This window comes from Drosophila innubila (assembly GCF_004354385.1).
Source record: "Drosophila innubila isolate TH190305 chromosome 2L unlocalized genomic scaffold, UK_Dinn_1.0 4_B_2L, whole genome shotgun sequence".
Classification (NCBI taxonomy): domain Eukaryota; kingdom Metazoa; phylum Arthropoda; class Insecta; order Diptera; family Drosophilidae; genus Drosophila; species Drosophila innubila.
In genome coordinates this window covers 11,854,005-11,876,416 of record NW_022995372.1, presented here as the reverse complement: position 1 = coordinate 11,876,416, position 22,412 = coordinate 11,854,005, and the positions used below count along the sequence as shown (strand labels likewise).

The 22,412-nt window shown below is 33.9% G+C and overlaps 1 protein-coding gene across 3 annotated transcripts; it reads right to left on the bottom strand.

The window, feature by feature from the left end:
* Positions 1 to 14,192: 14,192 nt before the first annotated feature.
* On the bottom strand, positions 14,193 to 21,878 carry LOC117780192 (transmembrane protein 214). 3 transcript variants are annotated; one of them, XM_034616620.1, is made up of 8 exons: positions 21,639 to 21,878; positions 21,244 to 21,575; positions 19,665 to 20,279; positions 18,752 to 18,956; positions 18,551 to 18,696; positions 16,172 to 16,585; positions 15,192 to 15,310; positions 14,193 to 15,120 (listed from the first exon to the last, which is right to left on the bottom strand). In XM_034616620.1, exons 1-8 carry the CDS (start codon positions 21,766 to 21,768, stop codon positions 15,006 to 15,008), a joined length of 2,076 nt encoding a protein of 691 aa, XP_034472511.1. In that variant the 5' UTR covers positions 21,769 to 21,878; the 3' UTR covers positions 14,193 to 15,005. The 3 variants fall into 3 exon arrangements, with proteins under 3 accessions (XP_034472511.1, XP_034472512.1, XP_034472513.1); XM_034616621.1 differs by lacking the exons at positions 18,551 to 18,696; positions 18,752 to 18,956; positions 19,665 to 20,279; positions 21,244 to 21,575; positions 21,639 to 21,878 and adding exons at positions 16,709 to 16,823; positions 18,344 to 18,413; XM_034616622.1 differs by lacking the exons at positions 18,551 to 18,696; positions 18,752 to 18,956; positions 19,665 to 20,279; positions 21,244 to 21,575; positions 21,639 to 21,878 and adding exons at positions 16,709 to 16,820; positions 18,344 to 18,362.
* Positions 21,879 to 22,412: the final 534 nt, after the last annotated feature.

Here is a 22,412-nt window from a genome sequence, read left to right as displayed (position 1 = left end):
CTAAAAAAAAAAAAAAAATAATATGCTATATGAACATACTATAAGTTTAATGACCAACCATTACAATATGCACACCATTTTAATAGCCGGCTTAAAATTACCAAATGATTGAGCGATTGGCAGCAAGCAGCAACCGGATAGGGTTGAAGTGAGAGCGTGGGGGAGTAATAGCAACAATAATGACAATTTAAGCCACGTCAGTCAGCTCATTAATTTTTGTGCATTTTTAATTGGCCGCATCATTGTTCTCGCTGAGCATCTGAGTATCCGATTGACAGGCAGCAGCTGCCACTGGCCACTTTGTCTTCATTATTCAAATTAAATGTCATTAAAATTCTTTGATATAACCCTTCGGTATACAAATATACCAAGTATATTCTTGAATTTCACTCAAGAGCGATTTCTGCTCTTTATGACCCGTGCTACACTTCAGTCATTTTAATGCAATTTATGAATTGAGGCTTAAGGAAATGCCGCAGCAGCTTTTACCTTGTCATCAAGTCGATATAATGGCCATGCCACGCCCACAGTACGCCCATTATATTGTTACAAAATAATCTAAACTTTTTAATTGCCACGACAAATGGCCGTGCACGTTTTGCATTTGTTGTTTTTTTTCCTGGATTTCTCTTTCTTTTTTTCCCCAGCTGATGATATTAAAATTGCCAGCAAAAGTCGCTGAACTCACGAGGACGAGGGGAAAGAGAGGGGAGCCGTTGGCAAGTTTAATTGTGCGGCCAGGCTGGTGGGTAATAAAATTATTTTACGATCTTGTTTTCCTGTTCCCACCCTCTAAAGTTGTTCCTACCGTCGCCAGCTTCGTCCGCTTTGAAGCGCATCAACTTAAAGTTTGAGTTCATTTACGCAACGCTGCGTAGCGCGAGGGGCGTGAAGAGCTGGAAATGGGCGTGGTCCATTGTCTGTACTTATGACTTGGCAAGGACTTGCAGTCAACAGCAGCTTTATATGTGTCACTGGAGCTGGTAAGTCCTTGTCGTTGCATTGTTGTTGACTTTTCATCTGACTTCTGTTTTGGAGGGAAGGAGACGAGAATCAGCTCCTGCATCAAGCACTCGGACTTCACTGTACTCAACTCAACTCGACTCGCACATGCAGGCAGCTTCAGCTTTTGGCAAAGACCTTGCCCTCATCAACTTGTCAACCGACAAGAGTGTCAATATATGCTTTTGGAGCCGGCAGCAAAAGGAATTGACTGACAGGGACGAAAGCCAAAGTGCAGGTGCATACAAATAATGAAACAACGAATTCTGTAGAATTCTGCAACTACGAGCACTTGTACATAGTTGTTATTTTGTTCATTGTACACATACTGAGCCAACACTTAAGCTCCTTAGCAAAAAATACTTTTAACAACTTAAATAAATATATTTGACTCATATTAAACTTGTGTACTATATGTTATAGTTAGACACTATTCAATCACTTATTGCACTCTTTTCATATTTATTTAATACATTTGTTCGATTTTTCAAACTTCTTCATTCTCCATTCTATTTTTTTGTTCTTATATAAACTTATAATAAATTCGACACAATCTGACATTTTACCAATACAAACACAGATTCGATGCCTATATTTCAAGATTTATTTTATTTATGTTATGAAAAGAGTTTTTAAAAATATTTAACAAATATTATTATAATTTTATGATTATAATTATTATGATCAATTTTATAATTTTATGTTCAATTATTTATTTTATTAATTCAAATATAAATACTTAATATTGTATCTAACAGAAATTAAGCGTACTAGCAGCTGTTTAATTAATTTTTTCGGGTAGCTCTCAGCTAAGTTTGAACTTTGATTAAATATGCATGTCATACAACTATGTCAACTTTATTGCTAACTTTAAGATTCAGTTCGCTTCAATTTACACCTTAACTTTTAGTCCAACATTACATTCAACATGAATTTCAATTTCAATGGCAACAACTCAACGAACCGTAAACCACATTCAAGCAAATTAGTCGCCTTTTAAATTACTTAAGCCGGGAACCACAAGCTGCCTTTACCACTCTGCCACGCAGTCGACTGCGACTGCGACAGCGACTGTGCCGCTCAAATCTCTTTTTCTATCTCGCTCTCGTCTCGGTGCCATAAAATATGTCAGCTACTTAAAGCAACATAAAAATTAACAACACACTGCGTATACGTAATACAAAATCCCAGCACTGAGGGAAAAGTGGAAGTGGAAGTGGAAGGCGTCGCCCAAAAAAGTGATTTATGCGCATTTGTGTATAAAATTTAGTTCCACTGGCGTCGACGTCGCAGTTGACGTCGTCGTTGCTGTCGTCGCTGCTGCCAACAAGTTAATTTCAACTCATGGCCATAAAAATGTTAACAAAATTTTGCTGAAATGCAACGAGGTATAGTGGTACGAGAGCCACTAAATAAATCAACGAATAAAATTTGTTGGTACCGTGAATGTCGCTTTTTGAGTGCCAGATCCAAGTGGAAAACTCTGTCAGGATTTTAGCTAAAGAGTTGAACCTCTGCCAACTGCTTAAAATTTATACGCATCTCAAGTATCATCCTGGTGTGCAAGCATGTGTGTGTACTTTAAGTCATGCTTAGCAACCAGGCAATGTCAAAGCTGATAACCCTTAGGGACATGTCTATGGCAACAATGTCAAAACCAGAGTCGAATAACTCGTCTCGAATCGTAGTCGTATTCGTAGAACGATAAAAACCCTTGAAAATGTTTCTGTACGCGACAACAGTAAATTAATTTGGCAACAGACAACAGCTAACAATATTCGTATATCAACGAAGCCTAAATTTAATTGGCAACAACCTGGTGCTGAGTTCAAGGCTTTTCAAATCACAAGCTGACATCAGAAAAATTAAATCAAAATTTTGAGCTATAAATAAAATTGTAATTAACTTATTTCTTGTTTTGATACGCACTTCAAAAGGTTATTAAATGTCTGTTTGAATGGAATGGTAAATTTTTATAATAAGTATTATGATTAAGTCATTGACTTTTCGGCTTAATTTCAATGGCAACTTTTCAGTTTCGCAAAATATCGAAATTTAATTCAGACATCATTTGCTCAGATAATCAAAAGTAAAATTGTAAAATCAGAATTATTAATAATTTAAAATTAATACCTTTTAGTTTGCTCTCATATTTGTTTTGTAATCAATTTAAGCTGTGTGTCTTTTGACAAAAGTAAAAAAAAATATAAAAAATTCTCTATACTTTTGATAGTATCATTGCTGCTTTTGCATCCCAAAAAATTGAACGACAAAAATGTTTTAACAACTGCAAATAATCATAAACATTCACTTTTATAGTTTGTATACATTTTTTATAGATAAAAAGAATGCCAAACAATTGCTACAAAAGTGTAAAAATGAAAATTCAATTAACGCGCGTGTTGAATTAAAGACTTGGGACACATTTCAGATTTTCTTCTTTTATTTTGCATTTCATTTGTTTTTTTAAATGAGTATTTTGCATAGCACGTGGTCGACACTCACTTCAATTCAGTGAGGATATTTTTTTATTTTAGTATTTCTGTCTTCCTTTCCTTCATTTTTGTTTTTTTTTAACTATTTTGTATTTCATCGCGTGGCAAATTGTACAACATAACAATAAGTACACAACGACCTGCAGCAACAAGATTACAACAATGGCAATGAGTACAACAACAAGTACGTAACAACAAGTAATAATGATAATAATCATAAAAGCAAGTCCTTGTCGCGTTGGCTTTGCTCTGTGAGCGTTAAAGCCACAAACCCAAACGACACGATGCCACTGAGTTATGTTGAAGAACATGAAGGACATTCAGACAGTGTTCACTGTATTCTAGCCTCACTGTGTACACTGTACAGTGTACACGCCTGCCACTGCTGGGACATGATTTAATTAAGGTCCTACATGTGCTAAGTAGATTTTATTCGTTATGCCAACTTCTTATTTGCTTTCGCTCCTTGCCTCAGTGCACGTTGATTCACTTTGCCTCGTCTTGATTTTGCCGCGTGGTCCTGTTCCATAATTGATTTAGGCGTTTACTGCATTAAACGACGGCCTGGCAAAAAGTTGTCCATAAATTAACAGACCATCCAACGCTGCGTATGAATTATATTTGATTTAGCAAAAACCTGCTCAGACAGAGATTCAGCTACCAAGCTGGCCCAAGTTTATTACTATGTATACAGCTTAATATACAATAATGTACATTGCATTACATTTTCACAAGGTTCATAGGGTGCGAGAAGCTTTACTTTATGACATCGCATATTTCATATTGTGGTCGTTCATTCTATAGTTTTGCATGAGGTTGCACTTTGACTCCGACTCTGGATATGACTGAGACCGTGAAATAGCTGGCAAGTGTCTGGCTGATATGATAAGCAAATTGAATGCCTGATTTCATATACTACTCCTATTCAACGTTTTCGTTTCTCAGCAAAATGTGTAAGTCATAAATATTGAAGCGAAGGAAGGCCGAAACCATTTGCAAAAACAGTGCCAAAAAGCTGCAAATTATATGAAAATATGTTTAGAAGCTTATAGAAACATAAACTAAGAATCTTAATATATATTATATTATAGTTGAAGTCTATTACATCCGCTTGTTATTCTAATATGAGGAATTATGCATAAATATGAGAACTCATAGAGTAAGAAACATGTTTATCTTTTAAGGTGTGTGAAATGTGAAAATTTCAGTTGTTTCTAGTCAAATTCAAACATAAATGTAAATTTACCTGCCTACTTGTTTACTCCTTTGCAAGTATTTCAATTTTCAATTCAGCTTCAATATTCATGAGCCTAAAAATTTCTGTTATAAGCTATAAATTTGTATATGAATTTATGTCTATTTATGTTTTTCTTTACTTAATAGCAGTGGCTTATAAAAATTCACTTCTAAAAAGAAAACGTTCTAACGGAATTCTTAAAATTTTTTTAAATCTGAAAATTGTTGCCCAGTCGACATAAAAATCGATACCAAATTTATGACACTTAATAAAATTATAAAATGTTTGCAATTCTGACAATTTACTTTTATCAGTTAGTCAATGAGTGTTAATGTCAATTTTCCAAAAATAAGCTGTCCATCAGATAATTATTTTAAAATATTTCAGCTCAGTGAGTTCATCAAACTATCTTGAATCAATGCATACAGATGATAAATTATAAAATTTGCTAGCTACTCTCAGTAAAAGTGGGAAATATTTTAACATAATTTGAAGATAAATCTATAATATTATAGGAATCTCAAGCTTATGAAATTAATTTTAGCTGTATGTGCATAAATAATTTAATCAAAATACAAGCTAAACCAATGTTGATAATTTCAATTGTGACAGCCTGCAGGCTGCAAGTTGTTATAGGATTAATCAGGCGACTGCCTCAGTTTGTTGCCTACTTATGAATATAATCGCACTATCCTGGAGGCAGAACAAACAAGTTAGCTCACAGGACAAATTAAACTTGAGTATACAAATAAAACATATACGTATGTTTGTTGTAAATAGAAACATACATATATTAGCAAGTACTTACATATTGACTTAATGCTTTCAATTTGTTGTTGAGCAGTCGCCTCGGGTTGTCGTTCAGTTGCACTTGCTGTGGCACTTGCTGTTGCAGCTGCCGCAGCTGCAGTTGCAATTAAAGTTGCCTTCATCGCTGTTGCATTTATCATTGTGGGCAAATCAAGGAGCAGGACGAGGAGGAGAATTCCCTGTGCTAGCAACAGCTTCACACACTTGCCTCGTCTGGCCATGATCCTTGCTTCCATTTGCTGTACTCTTGACTGCTGTTATTATTTGTCCTTATTGTTTCGGTCGAGCTTGATTAGAGGCATTTGATGAATTAGATTAATGCTTCCATTGTTGGTTTTGCTTGCTTTCTACTCTGTGTGTGTTTGTTGGCAATAGTTTTGTTTCACATGGTTTACCAGCTACCAAAATGCCAGCAACAATGCACGTTGCTTGTTGCGCTGCAATTTGAGAAAATCACAAGAATAAACAATCAATTTGTGCAATTAATCTAACACTTGCAATTTTCACACTGATCAAACTAATAAAGCAATCAACTAAATTACCTCAAACTCAACCAGCACTTAAGTATGCTATAAAACTTTCAATCTTATTTCAGAATTCATTTTCATCTTTTGACTTAATATGCCAGACAATTTAGATTAAGTAGAAGTGGTAATTAAATTTTTAGTTGTATATATCAACTATCAACTAGCTTAAAATCCACCATTTTAATATTAATTTAACGTCAACTAAAGAAAACAAGTAGAATTGATTATTTTTTTCAAAAAATCAAACTAAAACAAATATCGGTTCGGGTACTTATCAAAACAACTATTTCGGTTATAAATTTTTTTTATAATTTTTGTGCTTTCGGTTCCAGCTTCAGTACCGAAACAACAAATCATTTTTAAAAAATTTCAAAATGAGGTTTAATATTGTGTTCATATAAGAAGTCGATTAAAAGTTGCAACTTGAGATTTTAAACTATGAACTATCGAAAAATACAAAATCGAATTATGGCCAAAATAAATTCAAAATAAATTATGTCCAAACGAAATTAATAAATATTTGTGTGCAAAATGAATATAGAGAGCAAAACACGTTCAAAATCGGTTTAACAAAGTTATGATAGTTTGAAGTATGTCCGAATTTTAACCTTGAATATTTTATAATTGACGTTGTCGTTTAATTCTTCAATTTCCTTTATTTTATTTGTAATGCAAAAATAACAAACAGTTTATTTGCAGTTGCTTCATATCAGGGCTTTCATTTCGATTACCGATTGCCGATAACAAATTACCGTTGCAGCTCGAATATCAATTACCTGTATGACATGGCCGCAGTCTGCGTGTTAATTTCATGTCCATTTGGGTCATTGTTTGTTTGATTGGGCACCAACGCCGAAACAGCTCATTACACAATGACAACTATTAAAGCAATAACAATAACAACAGCAGGAACAACAACAACAACAATCGACAACAATAACAATAGCCATGAGAGCCACATTCGTCGTAATATGTATAGTAAGTATTTAAATGCCGTGATTATTTCACAGCATGCAGCGTGTGTTTGTGTGCAAGGCTGTGTGTGTGTGTGTTTGAGTGTGTGTGTATGTGGTAAGCTCAGAGCTTTGGGATTGCTTTGTTCTTTTGGGGCTTATGTCGTTTCTGCCGATGCTGTAAATTAACGCATCTAGCATAAAATATCATTATTTGTTATTGTTTACGCAAAAATTAACATTTTAATTGGATTTTTGGCATTTCGGCATTTTTGCTTTAAGTGACCTTTTGCAATGCTCCCCAACCGACCGAACTTTTTCTATTTCGCCCACAGACAGTTCCAATGTCACATGCTCAATTTTATTTATTTTGTATAAAATTTACGTGAGAAGAGCCAAGTTAATATTTATGCAGTTGTTAGCGTTGACATTGTATAAAAACAGATAGCGGTGCATAGCCCACAAAAACAGGTATAATAATAATATAATAAAAAATAAAATATCGTACACAAAATATACATATGTGGGCAGTGTAAACATTGCGAAAAGAAAATAACAATAAAGAGAGCTCAACCATCAAATACCCTATGCTAAGTTATATTATTATTCTCGATATCCCATTTACTATCTCTCAAGGGGGGAACCAACAAATATGCAAATACCTATTTTTATGTGATATAATTTTTCTTTATCAATTATTTATCCTATTTTAAAAATTTATTTGCCATGATTCACAAGTTGATCATACAATTTTCACTCATATTTATTTCAGTAGTAAACAAATTCAGAATACAATCCAATAAAAAAATTCGCACATTTAAAAAAAAAAGAGTGCAAGCAAATAAATTTTAATGAAATTAAATATTTTGCCATGATACAACGAAATGCACTTTATATTCACTGAACTGAATGTTTAAAATGTTAAATGCGCTGTGACATAAAAGCTATATATAATTTACAAATTTTGTATATAAGTGGTTTTTAGTGCATTGATGACATTGTGTATCAGTGTCAGTCGTTCTGTCTCAAAAGCTTACAACTTTTCGTCCTATTTGATCGAATTTCCAAAAGTTGTGACATAATTAACTTTAAGCAAACTTTGGTTTAATTACAATAAACTGAAAACACCAAAAAACCTATCATCAATATGCAAATTTGTGTATACTCATCAATTTGTTACAGCAGTTGAATACTATATACTATAATATTTATTAGAGCGTAATTCGATTTTTTGGATATTTTGTAATTACTTTTATTTGGAAATACATATTTACGTCATGTTATCGGCACTTAAGCTAGTTGTCAAATTTGTAAACTTTGACCTTTATTAAAATAATAAATGAAACTTGAGCGAAAATGTATCAATAATTTGTCTTTGTGGATTATTTTATTATTTCTCTTTTCACAACAAAATTTGTGTACCATTGTACAAATTTTAACATCATTGAGCATTGTAATGGCAGTATATCTGATAATTTTATAAGAAAAAAAGGTGTAAAATTTAATTAAATGTTCAATGCTGTGTAGTCCTAGTATTCATAGCTTTAACCGAGCTAAGTAGATAATCATGTAAAATATTTCCTAGAATTCACCCAAATTAGTGCTAACTCTTGACAACTGTAATCACAGCATTAAATAAGGTTCTTTGGAAATGAAACAGCATATTCAGAACTCATACTCATGGGTTGTCATGAGCTGTGAATGCGATTCATTTACACACATTTGAAGCGTAACCCTAGCCAATTCATTTGCCCTTTACTTCCATAGGATAAATGAAAGGAGCTCAAATGGAATCTCTGCCTACAGCTAACAAGTGTAGCCATTAAGGTATTATTCAGTCAGGTGAGTGTACGTATAAGTGTGAGTGTTGGTATTAGCCAAGTGTCTGTGTGTATAAATACAAGTTAATTAAACAAGCCACGTCTGCACATTAATCACCTGGACAACGGTCAGGCTCCAGTTAGCCAGCCACAAAAGTTAACCAGGGAAAAAAAATACAGAAAATACAGAATATAGAGAGAATTGAGAAAAAAAACAAGTGGGAAAGGCTATAGTCGAGATCCCGACCATAGAATACCCGTTACATATTTTAATATACATAAAAGTACTTTAAGAAAATTACAACCTAATAAAACTACTGCATACTTTTAGGCGATTGTATTGAAATAAAAACTTTATTAATAACTTTGGTTAGCTATTACTCCCTTTCTTCTTATCCGATCTTGCTGCGGCTAAGTGATTTTATACAAATTATTAATAGATAAAGTTAATTACCATAAGAACTGTATTATCTTAAAAACTGTAGGTGTGGTGGTTTTCCGCGATTTGCGCGGCGGAAGGGGGCGTGTGAAAAATTTAAAACAAACTTGATCTGTGTGGGGTACATAGAAATCTGTGTGCCAAATTTGGTTACTCTATCTCTTATAGTCTGTGAGATACCGTTGTTCATACAGACAAACGAAAATTTTTTCGCGATTTACGATTTGGAGTCTGTGGGTGAAAGTTTGGTATCTCTATCTTTTATAGTCTCTGAGATCTAGGCGCTCACACCGACGGACGGACGGACAGACGGACATGGCTATATCGACTCGGCTGTTGATGCTGCTCAAGAATATATATACTTTACCGTGTCACATAAATTACAGCGAACACAATATACCCTTTTACTTATTTTTTAGTAACGGGTATAAATAGAGAGTGAAAAAATGGGGGTTCGAAATAATAAAGAAATTCAATTCAAAGCACGTGAAAAGTGAAAAGCTCAATGGGATGTTTGGTGTCCTTGCGACGTTGTCGAACCTTTCGATGCCACACAACATGTGTCCTTTGTAGTGTTTATGAGGTCATAAGATTAATGAGTGACAAGCTCATCTTATGTTATTGTTTTCAACGGCGTCTAATTAATTGCTGAGGTGGCCCATGGCCCTGTCAGGCACTCGATTAAATGCCATAGCCTGCCGACAGGAACAGGGACAGGGACAACAACTGACAGCCAAGGCGCCGCATCCTTGGCGCTTTAAACCAAGCAAAGAACAACAACAAAAACCGCCAAGGGCTATGCAAAATATTTTCACATTCCACAGACTGTGGCATCAAAATTATTTCAACACAAAATTCCATCGGACTGTGATTTTTGTGGCCATTTCCACAGCGCGTTTTATTTCCTACGTTTAAATTCACCCCCCCTCTTTGACATGTCGAGAAATTAATTAACAATGTTTATGTCCTGTTTAATTAATATTTATATATGTATATTTATTTCATAAAATCCTTGAAGAAGTAACAATTTAATGGTTTCAAAACATCAATAGAAATACTACACATTCAGATCCTTCAAAAATTTCTCTGATATCTCTATTAATTCAAGAGAATTAAATATTTTTCTTTATTTCTTTATTCGCCTGAAAGGCATTAGATGGTCCAAACGTTGGATAACGAGCTTAAGATAAACATTGCAGGTAGATCAAGGTTGTAATGCTGATAATTATAAAAAAAAAAACATTCTCATACCCTGCATTTAATAGTATTTATAAATGAAGTATAATACACTTGTATAAATGTAATACCCTTATTCGACTACAAAATTTATGTTAATTTTTTAGCTTAACAAATGCTTCGCACTCTTAAAAAAAATTGCTTCAACCAATGTAAAATATAAAACAAGCAAATTGTGTAAATGAGTTATACCTAAAAATCTAAAAAAAAAAAAAAACAAAAAAAACCCTAATAATAAGGAATTGTTTTCGCTTTATAAGTTTAAACCTTAAAGCTTTAGATCTATTATTAACAAACGTAACGATTGATTTTTATTGTAAATATATTAGGCGACTAACTGATGTACAGGGTATATTCCACTTGAGCACTCTTAAATATAGCATCTCTTTTTGTTTTATTAGCAAAAATGTCAAGAAAAATGTTATTGGAAATACAAATTTAAAAATAACCGACATTCAAATACACTGAAATATTGGAAGAAAAAATATATGATAAAATGTTTGAGTTTAGAAATAATATATATTTAAGTTAATTAAAGCTCAGGAATAATAAAAATTATTATAATAAAATTCTAAAAATTTTTCAAGTTTCTTATCATTACGTGAAATAAGATAAAGTAGAAAGAATCATGTCATTTACTAGAAAATTTAGCTAATCCAAAGAACTAACATCATTTGTCACTCACTAAAAATCTCAACGGAATCAACAAATCACTCAGCAGCTTACTATACACACAGTGCCAGACATCAGATATCACACACAGGCTCTCAGTTGTCCAAGTGGACGACATGAACACGTGCTCATCAGACAGTTTTGGAAGAGCAAACGACAAACAGCAAACGAAATCAAAAGCAGATAAGTTAAAAGTAACTTTTTTGAGGGGGGAAACTTTCAATCCTGGCGTGAAGTGCGATGCGGAAAAGTCAGAACGCACACAGAAATAAGTATTCACCCTAACTTTTCAGCTAAGACAAACTTGCAGACAAGATCCACACAAATAACCCAACTCAAGAAAAATAAATGTATATATATGTTAGAGGATATAAGTAGTATTCTTGGTATTTTTTTGAGCGAAAAATTGGAGAAACCAAAGTTGTAACAAATGCATTTTCGATTAGCATTAAATCACGTCGCTTGTCTGAGTTCATTTCCGATGCGAAATAAATATTTTACTTTGATTTATACTATATACGTTATGTATGCATGGGAGAGCGAGGGGAGGCGGAGACAAATGAAGCAGGTGTACGAGTGAAGGACAGAGAAATGCAAGTCAAATGAGCCGTGTACGTGCTATGGTTGTTTTTATGGGGGAGCAATCGTAATGGGTTAAGTGTACGAGTTCAAGATAATGCATAGATACTACACTGATAGAAATAAATGATTTGTATAGTTAAATATTTTGTGTTAACTTATGAAATTCCACATTCATAGTAAGATCAACGAGATAACATTATAATTCAACTACAAATATAGTTAAATGTTAAAGTTAATATAAATTTAAAGAAAATTACAAAAAAAAAACGATTGAAATAAAAATATTACATACTTAGGTTTTTCAATTCTCCTTAAATTTGATTAAAGAGAAAGTTTCAAAATTGACATTTATTTCTATAAATTTTACGTCAAAATTTTCAGTTATCGGACCACTGAACTAGCTATGGAACAACCGGCCCTGAATATTATATTTATTTTATAATTTATCTAACTTGCATACAAATTAAATATGTATAATTTTTATTTAATTTATTTATTCAATATTTATATATTATTTTATTAAAATTGTTCATATTTAATTTGGAATTACAAAACGGTTCTAGACTATACTTCATAAAAAGTGAGTACTACATTTTTTTCGCTGTGTACTTACAATGAAATTAATTAGAGTTTCTCCTTAGTTGAAGACAATTGTTATTGTTTTCCCTACGCGAGCTGTACATTGTTGCCTATGGGCAAAGCAGCTGTTCTTATAGCGGTTTATTTTTTATTTATTGCGCGACTTTCAAACTCACACACAGCTGGCCACACTGTTTTGCTATTGGGCCATTGCACAACGAAAAATTTCGGTTTCAACTACTTTCACTTGTTAACCACACAATTGGCACAAATCGAATCAATTTAAGCGCTTTCCTTGCACTTTCGCTTCTCTTGACTCTTGCGGTGGCGTCGGCGTTGCCGCTGATCAAAAATGCATTCAATCTGCTTGCCAAGATGGGAACGATTACGAAGCTTACGAATTACGGCTACCGGACACGACACTCTCTGGACCACAAAATGCGCGTGCACTCAACACACGTGCGTCGCGAATTGACATTCGGTTAAGACTGCACGACAGCGAAAAGCTTTTCAACGCTTCTTACCGAATGCCGAGTTCCTTAATCCTGTCGTTCACACGACGAACCGATGCGAACGGTGACCCAAGCAAGCGATGGGGAAACGATACTCCGAAAAAGCAAGTGCGGCGAATATCAAAAGCAAACGGGTACATGTTATTGCTACACAGCTGCTGTTAAGTCTATTCATTGGTTTCTTAAGGTAATGCAGTCTTCATAAGTACCAAAACTTGGTACACTTTTTAATGGCTGCTACACGTCCCCCAAAGGGGGCAAACAAGAATACTAATTGGTACATAAATATCGAAAATTTCTCTTGTGTAAGAAATATTTTTCCCATTTTTCAAATAACCAAATCTGGAAAATCGGCTAAGTTTCAACAAAGTTGACAACCTTAAAAATGAAAATTTTAAAAGATATAGATTTAAAATTGTACCAAAAACACAAGTTGAACATCCTGTCGCTGTTAATTTCGGCACTTTAGTTCAGTTAACAAGTGCTGTCAGCATGCCCCAGCCCGTTAATAAATAGCATAATGTTAAGTTTTCCCCTGCAAGAAATGAAGTACTAAAATTTCCCAAAACAAGCATTGGTTGTTGTACTTACTAATGCTTACTGCATCATTACAGTGAACCGTAAACATGACTGATTTAGCGACTGTTATGGAAAATAAAATACAAATTCTTGTGTTTTTTAATTTGGGTATTTCCGACTTTTTGTGAATCGATTCGATCAGTTTTTTAATCTATTTACCTCGATTTTATTTCGATTTTTTTTTAGACTGTAAACGAAACTGATTAGTACGCAGCGCCATCTTGTGTCACATTCGAGACTCCGTTACTCCTCATTAGTAATTTGCTCCTCACTTAACAGTATCACAATGGCAAACGCATGCAGTTCAAATGATTTATTTGTTTAGCAGTAATTTGTTAAAAAATTAACAATTTATTGCCAATTTTAAATTCGAAATTAGATAAAATAAAGTTTTATTCTTGTATGAATGCTGGGAATTTGTTGTGCCAAAGGGGGAGAAGTTATATAATTTAATTTAATTTCGACCAGTCCAAAAATATTACAAAATTCGAGCAAAAATTCTGCAACAAATGTCAATTTATACAAGTTGCATATTTTTCTACTGTTCGGCTTAAATCTGCTAGCCACGACTTCCCGCATTTTCTTCGAATCGATTAATTTATAAAAAAAAAAATCAAGTCTGTTATAAAAAATAAAATTCAAATTCTTGTTCTTTAAACTTCTTCAACTCGGTTTATTTATGCAAAAATCCTTCAAAACTTTATACTTACAATTGGAATAAAAATAGAAATTCAATTAAAAACATATTCTGACTAAAAAACACATTGTAATTGAAAGTCTTTTGAGAAAATGCTTAAAAATTGCATATACACAAATAACTAAAATTGATAAACATTACAAAGAAACCTTTAAATATCTAAAGTAGTTATCAATTGTTTAAACATTTTTATTTTACTTATTACTTGCTTTATTTTGTTGCTTTTAAAATGCAATTGGAAATGTTTGTTGTTTGAGTTCTTAATTTACTTCGTTGCGCGTCTTGACCTCAAAAATGCATTAGAAAAAATTTCGAAGAAAAGTATAAATTGATTTTGTTATCATTATTAAATTGTTTATTGCGGAAAAGAAATTCGTTGATCGAAACTCGCGACGCGATGATTGTAAACAAATTAAAAAAATTTTCCCTACTCGTGGAAAAATTGTACAAAACAGCTCGCGAGCTCATTTACAGGGTATACAATATTCTTCACTTTACAACTAAATGCTGATTATGTGTTTAATTTACTAATTGTATAATTATAATTTTCTTTAATTAAATGTAGCAAAACGAAAGGCTGCTGCAATAAATGTTGTTGCAGCCGCAGTTGTTGTTTTTGTTGTTGTTGTTTCACCTGAGTTAGGTAACCAAAGTATTGTAAATGTTCTTGCTGATATTCTTTCGTTTTTTCTTGCTACTTTAGATGTTATGCCGAAAAAATTGCATTTAAATGGGTTTCTATAATTTTTTTTCTATTTTGTAGTTTTGACTATGACGCGTTGTTTCTGTTGATGCTTTTGTTGTTGTTGTTGTTAATAGATGCTGATTGAGATGATTCTCTTCTAAACGTGCCGGACGCTTAGAATCATTTAAGCTTGGCATACGCATCGACCTTTTTGTGGAACTGATTGTAATATTCAAGTGCCGCATTGCGCGTCTGATTCAGGGCCTGGTTAATGTTCTCCGGCGAGAAGCGACCACTGTGAATTAATTACAATTCATTTAATATATATTCAAATGTTAATTAATTATAGTTATCAAGTGTACTTACACTAACACCTTCTCCTTGATAAGCGTAGCAGATTTGTCGTAGCTGTTGACTGCCACATCCTTTGCGCCCGCAGCGAATGCCTCCAGTTTTTTCGAGAAATCAGGCACATATTGATCAATCTATATATAAAGAGATGGAGAGAGGAAAAAACATACAATAAGAGAATGAGGCAAAAGGTTTAAAAAATAATTTGTAATTTTTGGTATTTTCTTATATTTTTAAATTTATATTTTCAACTTTTATCCTAACAATAAAAATTTTCATATAACAATTTAACATTAATTATTATTAAATAACATTTTTTTAACAATTATTTTTATCATAAAATTTGAGAATAAAAGTTGTCCTGTTTCCAGGATAACCCTTATAAGATAGTATTTAAAGGAATTTCCCATTTATTCAGATTAGTGATGCAAGTCTAAATTTTGAATCGAGTTTACAAAGATATTAAAAATATATCGGTGAATAAATGGAATCTATTTTTTCTTGTATAGCTTTAATGTCTGCTTTAAACTTTGGTACATATTTTTAGGTCATTTATTACGCACGTTCATGAAAAATTGAACGACTACACTAATTTTCGCAATTAAATACGATAAGCAAACTCCAGAAAGCGGTCGATTTCTCATGAAATCTATCTCTCGATAGATCGTCAACAAAAAATAAAAGAGGAAAAGAACTAAAAAGTCTATTTCGCGAAATTTGAGTTTCTTTTATATCTCGATGAATTTTTACATCACTAATTCAAATCATTAATAATAGATAGATAATTTGTTTACAACCGATATATATATAAAATATGTACAGACATAACTGAAGCCCTAACTGAAACCAATATGCGTATCGATTTGATACTGCTCTTAACGATTATTAGAGATCTCTGGTTAGAAGAAATGTTTGGCTGTTAAGTTGAAAACCGGTTTCATAATTATAACTTTCCAAATGGAAACAGTTAACAAAATGATGTCAGCTCTACTCACAAACTTGGCCATCGCCGGCCACTTGATGCGCCAGTAGTTTAGGCCATTTGTATAGGCATTGCAGCAGGCATTACGCGTCAGCTTCCACACATTGGCGCCGGTCTTGATCGCCGGTTCAGCATAGGGCGGCACATGTTGCTCGGCCCACTTGTAGCCGCGTGCACTGGCGGACATTGTGGCATACCAGCCGCGTTGCACATGGGGCAGCACGCCGGCATTCTTCAGCACCTTTCCAGTCGCTGATTTCTCAAAGACACCCTTGCCGTTCACCTCGGTGTCGTAGCAGAGAGCGCCAGCAATCAAGGCCACTATCAAAATGCTGCCCAGCGCCCATTTACAGCAACCGCATTTCTTCTTTTGCGCCGCATTCTGTTTATTCTTTTTTTGTTGTGCCGTGCTCTTCTCTTGTACGGACTGCAACGATAAAAGGGGGAGTGAGAAAGCAATATGATTAAGTCATACATATGTTAAAAGTTTGCTGTTGAGCAACTGCTGTTTTGGGAGGGAGGGAGAGGGAGGCTGTAGTTGATATATTACCTTTTTTGCGGCAGTCGCTTGTTTGCCCTGTTTGCTTTGTTTCGGTTTAACCTGAGCCATAATTTATTATTTAATTTCAACTAAACTTCTTATAGCTGCGAGTATTTCACTTCTGCTGTTGTGTAACAAAAATTCAATTATCGTTAATGAATGCTTTTTTTTTAACAATTACAATTGTGTTGCAAAAAATATGAAGCCAAACACGCACACACACACTGAGAGAGAGAGAGAGAAAGAGTGCTCAAGAGAGAGTGGGAGCAAGCTTAAAGAAAGCTTTACGTCAGTCGTTAAGTCGCAATTAAAGCCAAGCTTGGTGAGGTAATTAAAACAATTCACAAACAATTTGCACGTCTCTTTTGCAATCACTTTGCAGCTTTGCACAAACACGAATAATGTGGGTAGGCAAAAAGCGCGCAAGATAAAGCGTCAGCCGCAGCAGCAGCAACAGAGGCAGCAGCAGCGGCAGCTGCTACGTCACAGGGGCACCGAAATATGATGACGCGTCATCAGCTGAGCGAGAGAACCGAGGGACAAAGATAGAGCGTGATAAGCCCTTATATTGTTTTAATGTTAATCATGAATTTTTACATGTATTTGTATCGAGATACTGTGTGTAAAAGAGACCAAACTAACAACAACAAATACAAGTTGAATGAACTGTTAAAACGTTGAGCATTTTCTGTGACAATTAACAGAAAGAGTGGAGAGCGAAGAGCTGCCAAAAATATTTGCAAACACACACTAATGAGGAAAACATGAAAACCGGCGTGGAAAAGTGACAACGCAGCAGGTTTCAAAAGTGAAACGATGAAAAATCGACGGAAAAAAAAGGCAGTCGCCACGTGTTGAAGAACCAACAAGAAAATGGCCAACAAAAACTTGTTGTTGTCTCGTCCATGTTGTTGTTAGTCGTTGTTGTTGTTAGTCGTTGCTTCTTCTCTTCTTCTTACTTTTGGGTCCACACGGACATTTGTGACGTGGTGGGCAAAGTGGTCAGAGACTGCAGACGAGAATTGTTAACTCGACAAGACGAGAAAAATGCCGAAAAAGTACAAATGGAATGACACCACCACCATCGCGCTGCGCACAATCAACAAGGGTGTACAACCACTGATAGGAGCGGAGCGGAACGGAGCGGAGGGGGGGACCAACAGCCAATCGCAGCTATAACACATCATCTATCCGTATAAATGAAAAAAAAAAGGCGACGCTAGATGATCATAAATAGCTGCTGCTGCGCGTGCGATAAGCGCAAGCACTCACACACACATATATATATATATATATATATATACGTATGCATAAATTAGCGGCAAAAAATAGTCTGGCTGCATGGCAACGCTGTATGAAAAATATGCACACTAATACACACACACACAACACTCCTATTTTAAACGCACTTTGCGCTGCAAAATGGCAAACGAAGAAAAGAGAAATTATTTTTGTGCGCCCGGCAAATGCGTCTACAGCGACAGCAACGCGGCGTCTTTCACTTTTTCACACCAAAAACACACAATACAATGTTAATATTACAAATCAATTGTATGTATGGCTTGTAATTTCTTTCAACACAATTGCAATTTCCAATTGGAAATATTATTCGAATTTTAATATTGGACTAGCGATGAAAAATACTTTTTTGTTGTGCAGCAACTTGCAATAAACTGACAATCAGCACGTAACGTCTACACAATGGCGTCACGCCATTCACAGTTAACGCGAACAAGCAAACAGCTGCAACATACTTAGTGTGACCAGCTCTGGTTAAATAACGTAAGCGGTGGAGTCTGACGTAAGGTTGAGGAGTCGACTGTTATTTTTGAAAACTCAACAGAAACTTACCTTCAAAATTGTCTCCAAGTCATCAACGTAAATATCTTTACGTTTGGCCGCCTGCAGTTCCACGTTTAAGCCGCGCACATCTTGCAAAAAGGCGTGATAAGCATGCGATTGGGCCAACAATTTGGTCGAATCCGTCCAATCGTTGTCTGAAAAATGCAGTTTGAATATAGATATAAGAGCATAAATAGTTTATAGTCTTACCAATGGCCCGCAAGAGCAACAAACTGGGCAACTGCTGCTTCTTGTAATTCATGCGCCAGACCTTAAAGCAATCATCGGCCCCACTGCTCAACAAACAGCTAATACAACCCTCGATCTCAGTGCGTTGTTTGCTATTCGGGTTAATTTCACGCAACAGGGTCAAGAATATGTTGGCCTGCTTCACCGGACTGGCAATGTACCGTTGCTGTGGACAGTGTAACAGTATTAGCATTAGCAGGTAATTGTTTTGACAAACAAATATCATATTATTATTATTTTTTTTTTTATAAAATCAAAAATCTTTTTTTTTTTAAATATTAAATATGTAAACCTTTATGCAATCAATTTCTGTTAGTATGCAGCTAGTAAATTCATATATTTATTTTTTAACGTACTTAAAGCAATGCATTTTTGTAAATCTTCTTTTTAAACTTATTACCATAACCATATAATAATAGACAGATGATTAAAATAAAGAAAAATTAAAATAATAAAAAGCAAATAAATGTTTTCTTTTTATCAAAATAAAGTATGTGAATATTTTTTTAACTTCTAATAATAAAAAGCAAATACATGCTTTTTCTTATCAAAACAAAGCATGTGAATCTTTTTCTAACTTGGCTAAATTTATACGGTTTTATCTGAAATTTTTTTTTAATTCACAAAACTAAAAGAAAATCTCCTGCTTTTATTGCAATACAAAACATGTGAATCTTTTTCTTTTTAAAATTAAAAACTTGGTTGTCTGTATTTGCTATAATTGTAGAAAATAATTAAGATCCATGGATCTCATTATCTTTCACTTAATTTAACTTTAATAAAATGCGAAAAAAAATCTTTAAAACAAGAGCTGTGAATCTTGTTCTTTTTCAAAACAATTACTTGACATACTGTGCCTGTTAATGTTACTTACCAGCAGCAAGGAAGCGCTTCGTTTAAGGCTTTGTTGCAACTCCTTGGACATGTTGTTGTACGGTGCATTCAACGCATGGTAACAGGCAAAGAATTCCTCTTGATTAATTAGAAGAGGATCTTCCGATTTCCGTGCAACAGCTGCATTCAACACACGCTCAATATGCTCGACGACAAATTTGCTAAAACTCTTCAGTTCCAGGTTGGGCAACATGAGATTTTGCCAAACTTTAACTCCTTCCGTTAGCGATTGATGGCCTCCTTGGCCAATGGCCCACATGATGCTCAGACAGATGTGGCTGCGATTCTGATATGAATTGCGCAAGAGCGCCGTTTTGGCCATATTATGCGAGCATATACTTGGCCAATTCTGGCCAATCAACTGCAGCACAAACTTGTAGCCAGCCACGTTTTGGCCACTATTCAGTTCCGTTGCCATGCTGTCCAGCAAGGAATAGAAAAAGTATTCCAAATTCGTTTCTCCCACACTGCGTAGAAAATCCAGAATTGCCTGTTTCAACCCGTTGCTAGCTAAGTTACTCGGATACTGGGCACTACGCCCCGAAAAGGTGGGCTCACAGTCAAAGGACAACGCTCCGTTGAGATAGCTTGCAATCTAGAAGAGAATTGTTTGAGATAAGCAAAATGTTGTACGAATTCCGACAAATATTAAAAAAGAATTTTTATTTAAAATTTAGTAGTTTTTTTTACTGGAGAGCATCTCTTTAATAGCCTAATAAATATAAATAAATAATTAAATACGAATAAAAAAAAGTATATATTATAAAAATTAGTCTAAATAAACAGCTAATTTTTTTTTGTCATGTTTTCAATAAAAATAAATATATATTTTTAATACATTATATTAAATTGTAGTAAAAGGTGAAAGTTATTAGGAGAGATTTACTTTTAGATTCTAATGAATACATAATTTTTAAGTAGACTCCACTCTCTAATATATTTAACAGTTATAACTTAAGCAGTTAATATATTATGATTTATTATGTATTTGTTGATGATAGCTTGAAAATAATATAATCTGCTGAAGATTTGTTCTTCTTTAAATTAAACAGTATAACTTTTCTGTTTGAAATGTTATAGATTTAACTTTAGACTTTTAAAATACTTAATATTTGCGACTTTTAGTTTAAATTTTTATGTAATTTACATAATTAAATTTAAATCATTCTTTCTAAATATTTATTTTAAATTACTTTTTGGCAACTGCTCTTGGATGATGTTTAATTAAATGAAAGTAGCTTTTATATTTTATGGATCATTAAATTAAAATAATATTTTCCATATATTTATTTAAATTACTTTTTGTCAAGCGCTGGATGACTTTAAATAAATGGAAGTTACATCGAGTTTATTTTCCATTTTGTGCAAGAATTTTCTTTTTAATTTGCTAATAAATATGTTATCAAATTTGTGGTTCCAAATTTTGATTTAATAATTATTTGTGGTGATTCAAATGCTCATAAGGAATAACAGGGTTAGTAACTAAAGTTATCACAGTGAATTATAGAAAGCAACTACAAAGGAATTGAAAGATTTGGGTTACTTGAAAATGAACTTACGTTACTCAACCAACGCAATTCGGAGCCGGGGCAACTGATTTTCAGCTGTGCCAACTGTGCGGCAAAATCATCGGGTGTTATTTGCTTCATGGCCTGTTCGAGAGTTTTGGGTTTCCCTTGGTTAGTTGTCGATTGCTTTAACTTCTTCGTTGTCGTCGTCGTCTCCGTTGCATTTGATTTCGTGGCATTTGTATTTGTTTTGCGTGGCGATTTATTTTTCGATGATGCGGACGCGACACTTGAAGTTGATTTAGCTGGTGAATGCGACTTGTTGTTGTTGTTATTATTATTGTTAATGTTCCCAAAAAGATTGCGATATTGCTGCGTTGGCACTGGAGAAAAAAAGATGGTGGTAAATTTAAATTTAATTCAATTTTTATTTAATCGCCCCTTACAGAGTTCCTCTAGCTTGGGCAGCTGGGCGGCAATCCGTTTTTGTTCCGTATGTGCGTTAACTTTCTTTTCCAGATTCTTTTGTTTTCGTGATTTGGACACGACTTCCCACTGATTCGACGATGCGGACATTTTTTGTTGAAGTTTAATTCAATTAGCGAGTTAATTAATGTGCAAGTGCAAGTGCAGCAAAATTAATGAACGGCCGGCGGTGTAAAAAAACAAATAAATACTCAGAGTTGCTCTCTCTCTCTTTATCAGTGCTGCCAACTTGTTTTAAAAGTCATGTCACAACAAAAAGAAACAAGCTGGCAGCTCATTTTCATATTGTGATCAATTTTCAAACATTTCTATAATTTTAAAGCTAGAATTTTGAAAAATTTACAGAAAACAAAAAAAAAACATAAAATGTACAGAAAGAGAGTTAGCGATAGTTTTGAAAAGTGTGACAGCCTGAATAGTCGATACTTTTTGGCATTTTTGGCAGATTAAATATATTAACATTAACATTAAAGTTGGATTGTTATTTTAGATATATTTCATCGCAATTGTAGCTATTTTTCGGATGTTTTCTATCCAGAAACAGATATTTTTCTCTCTCTCAAAATATTAGTTAACAGTACCATTCCAGAGAGATATTTTTCAGTAACTAAATGTAATCAGGCACTGGTCACACTAAATAAAGCCGAGAGCATTTAAATTTTATAATTTTAGGTGTATTGTTTTTAAATTTAGATATTTTTAAGTTATGTAATTTAAAATATCAGTATTAATTT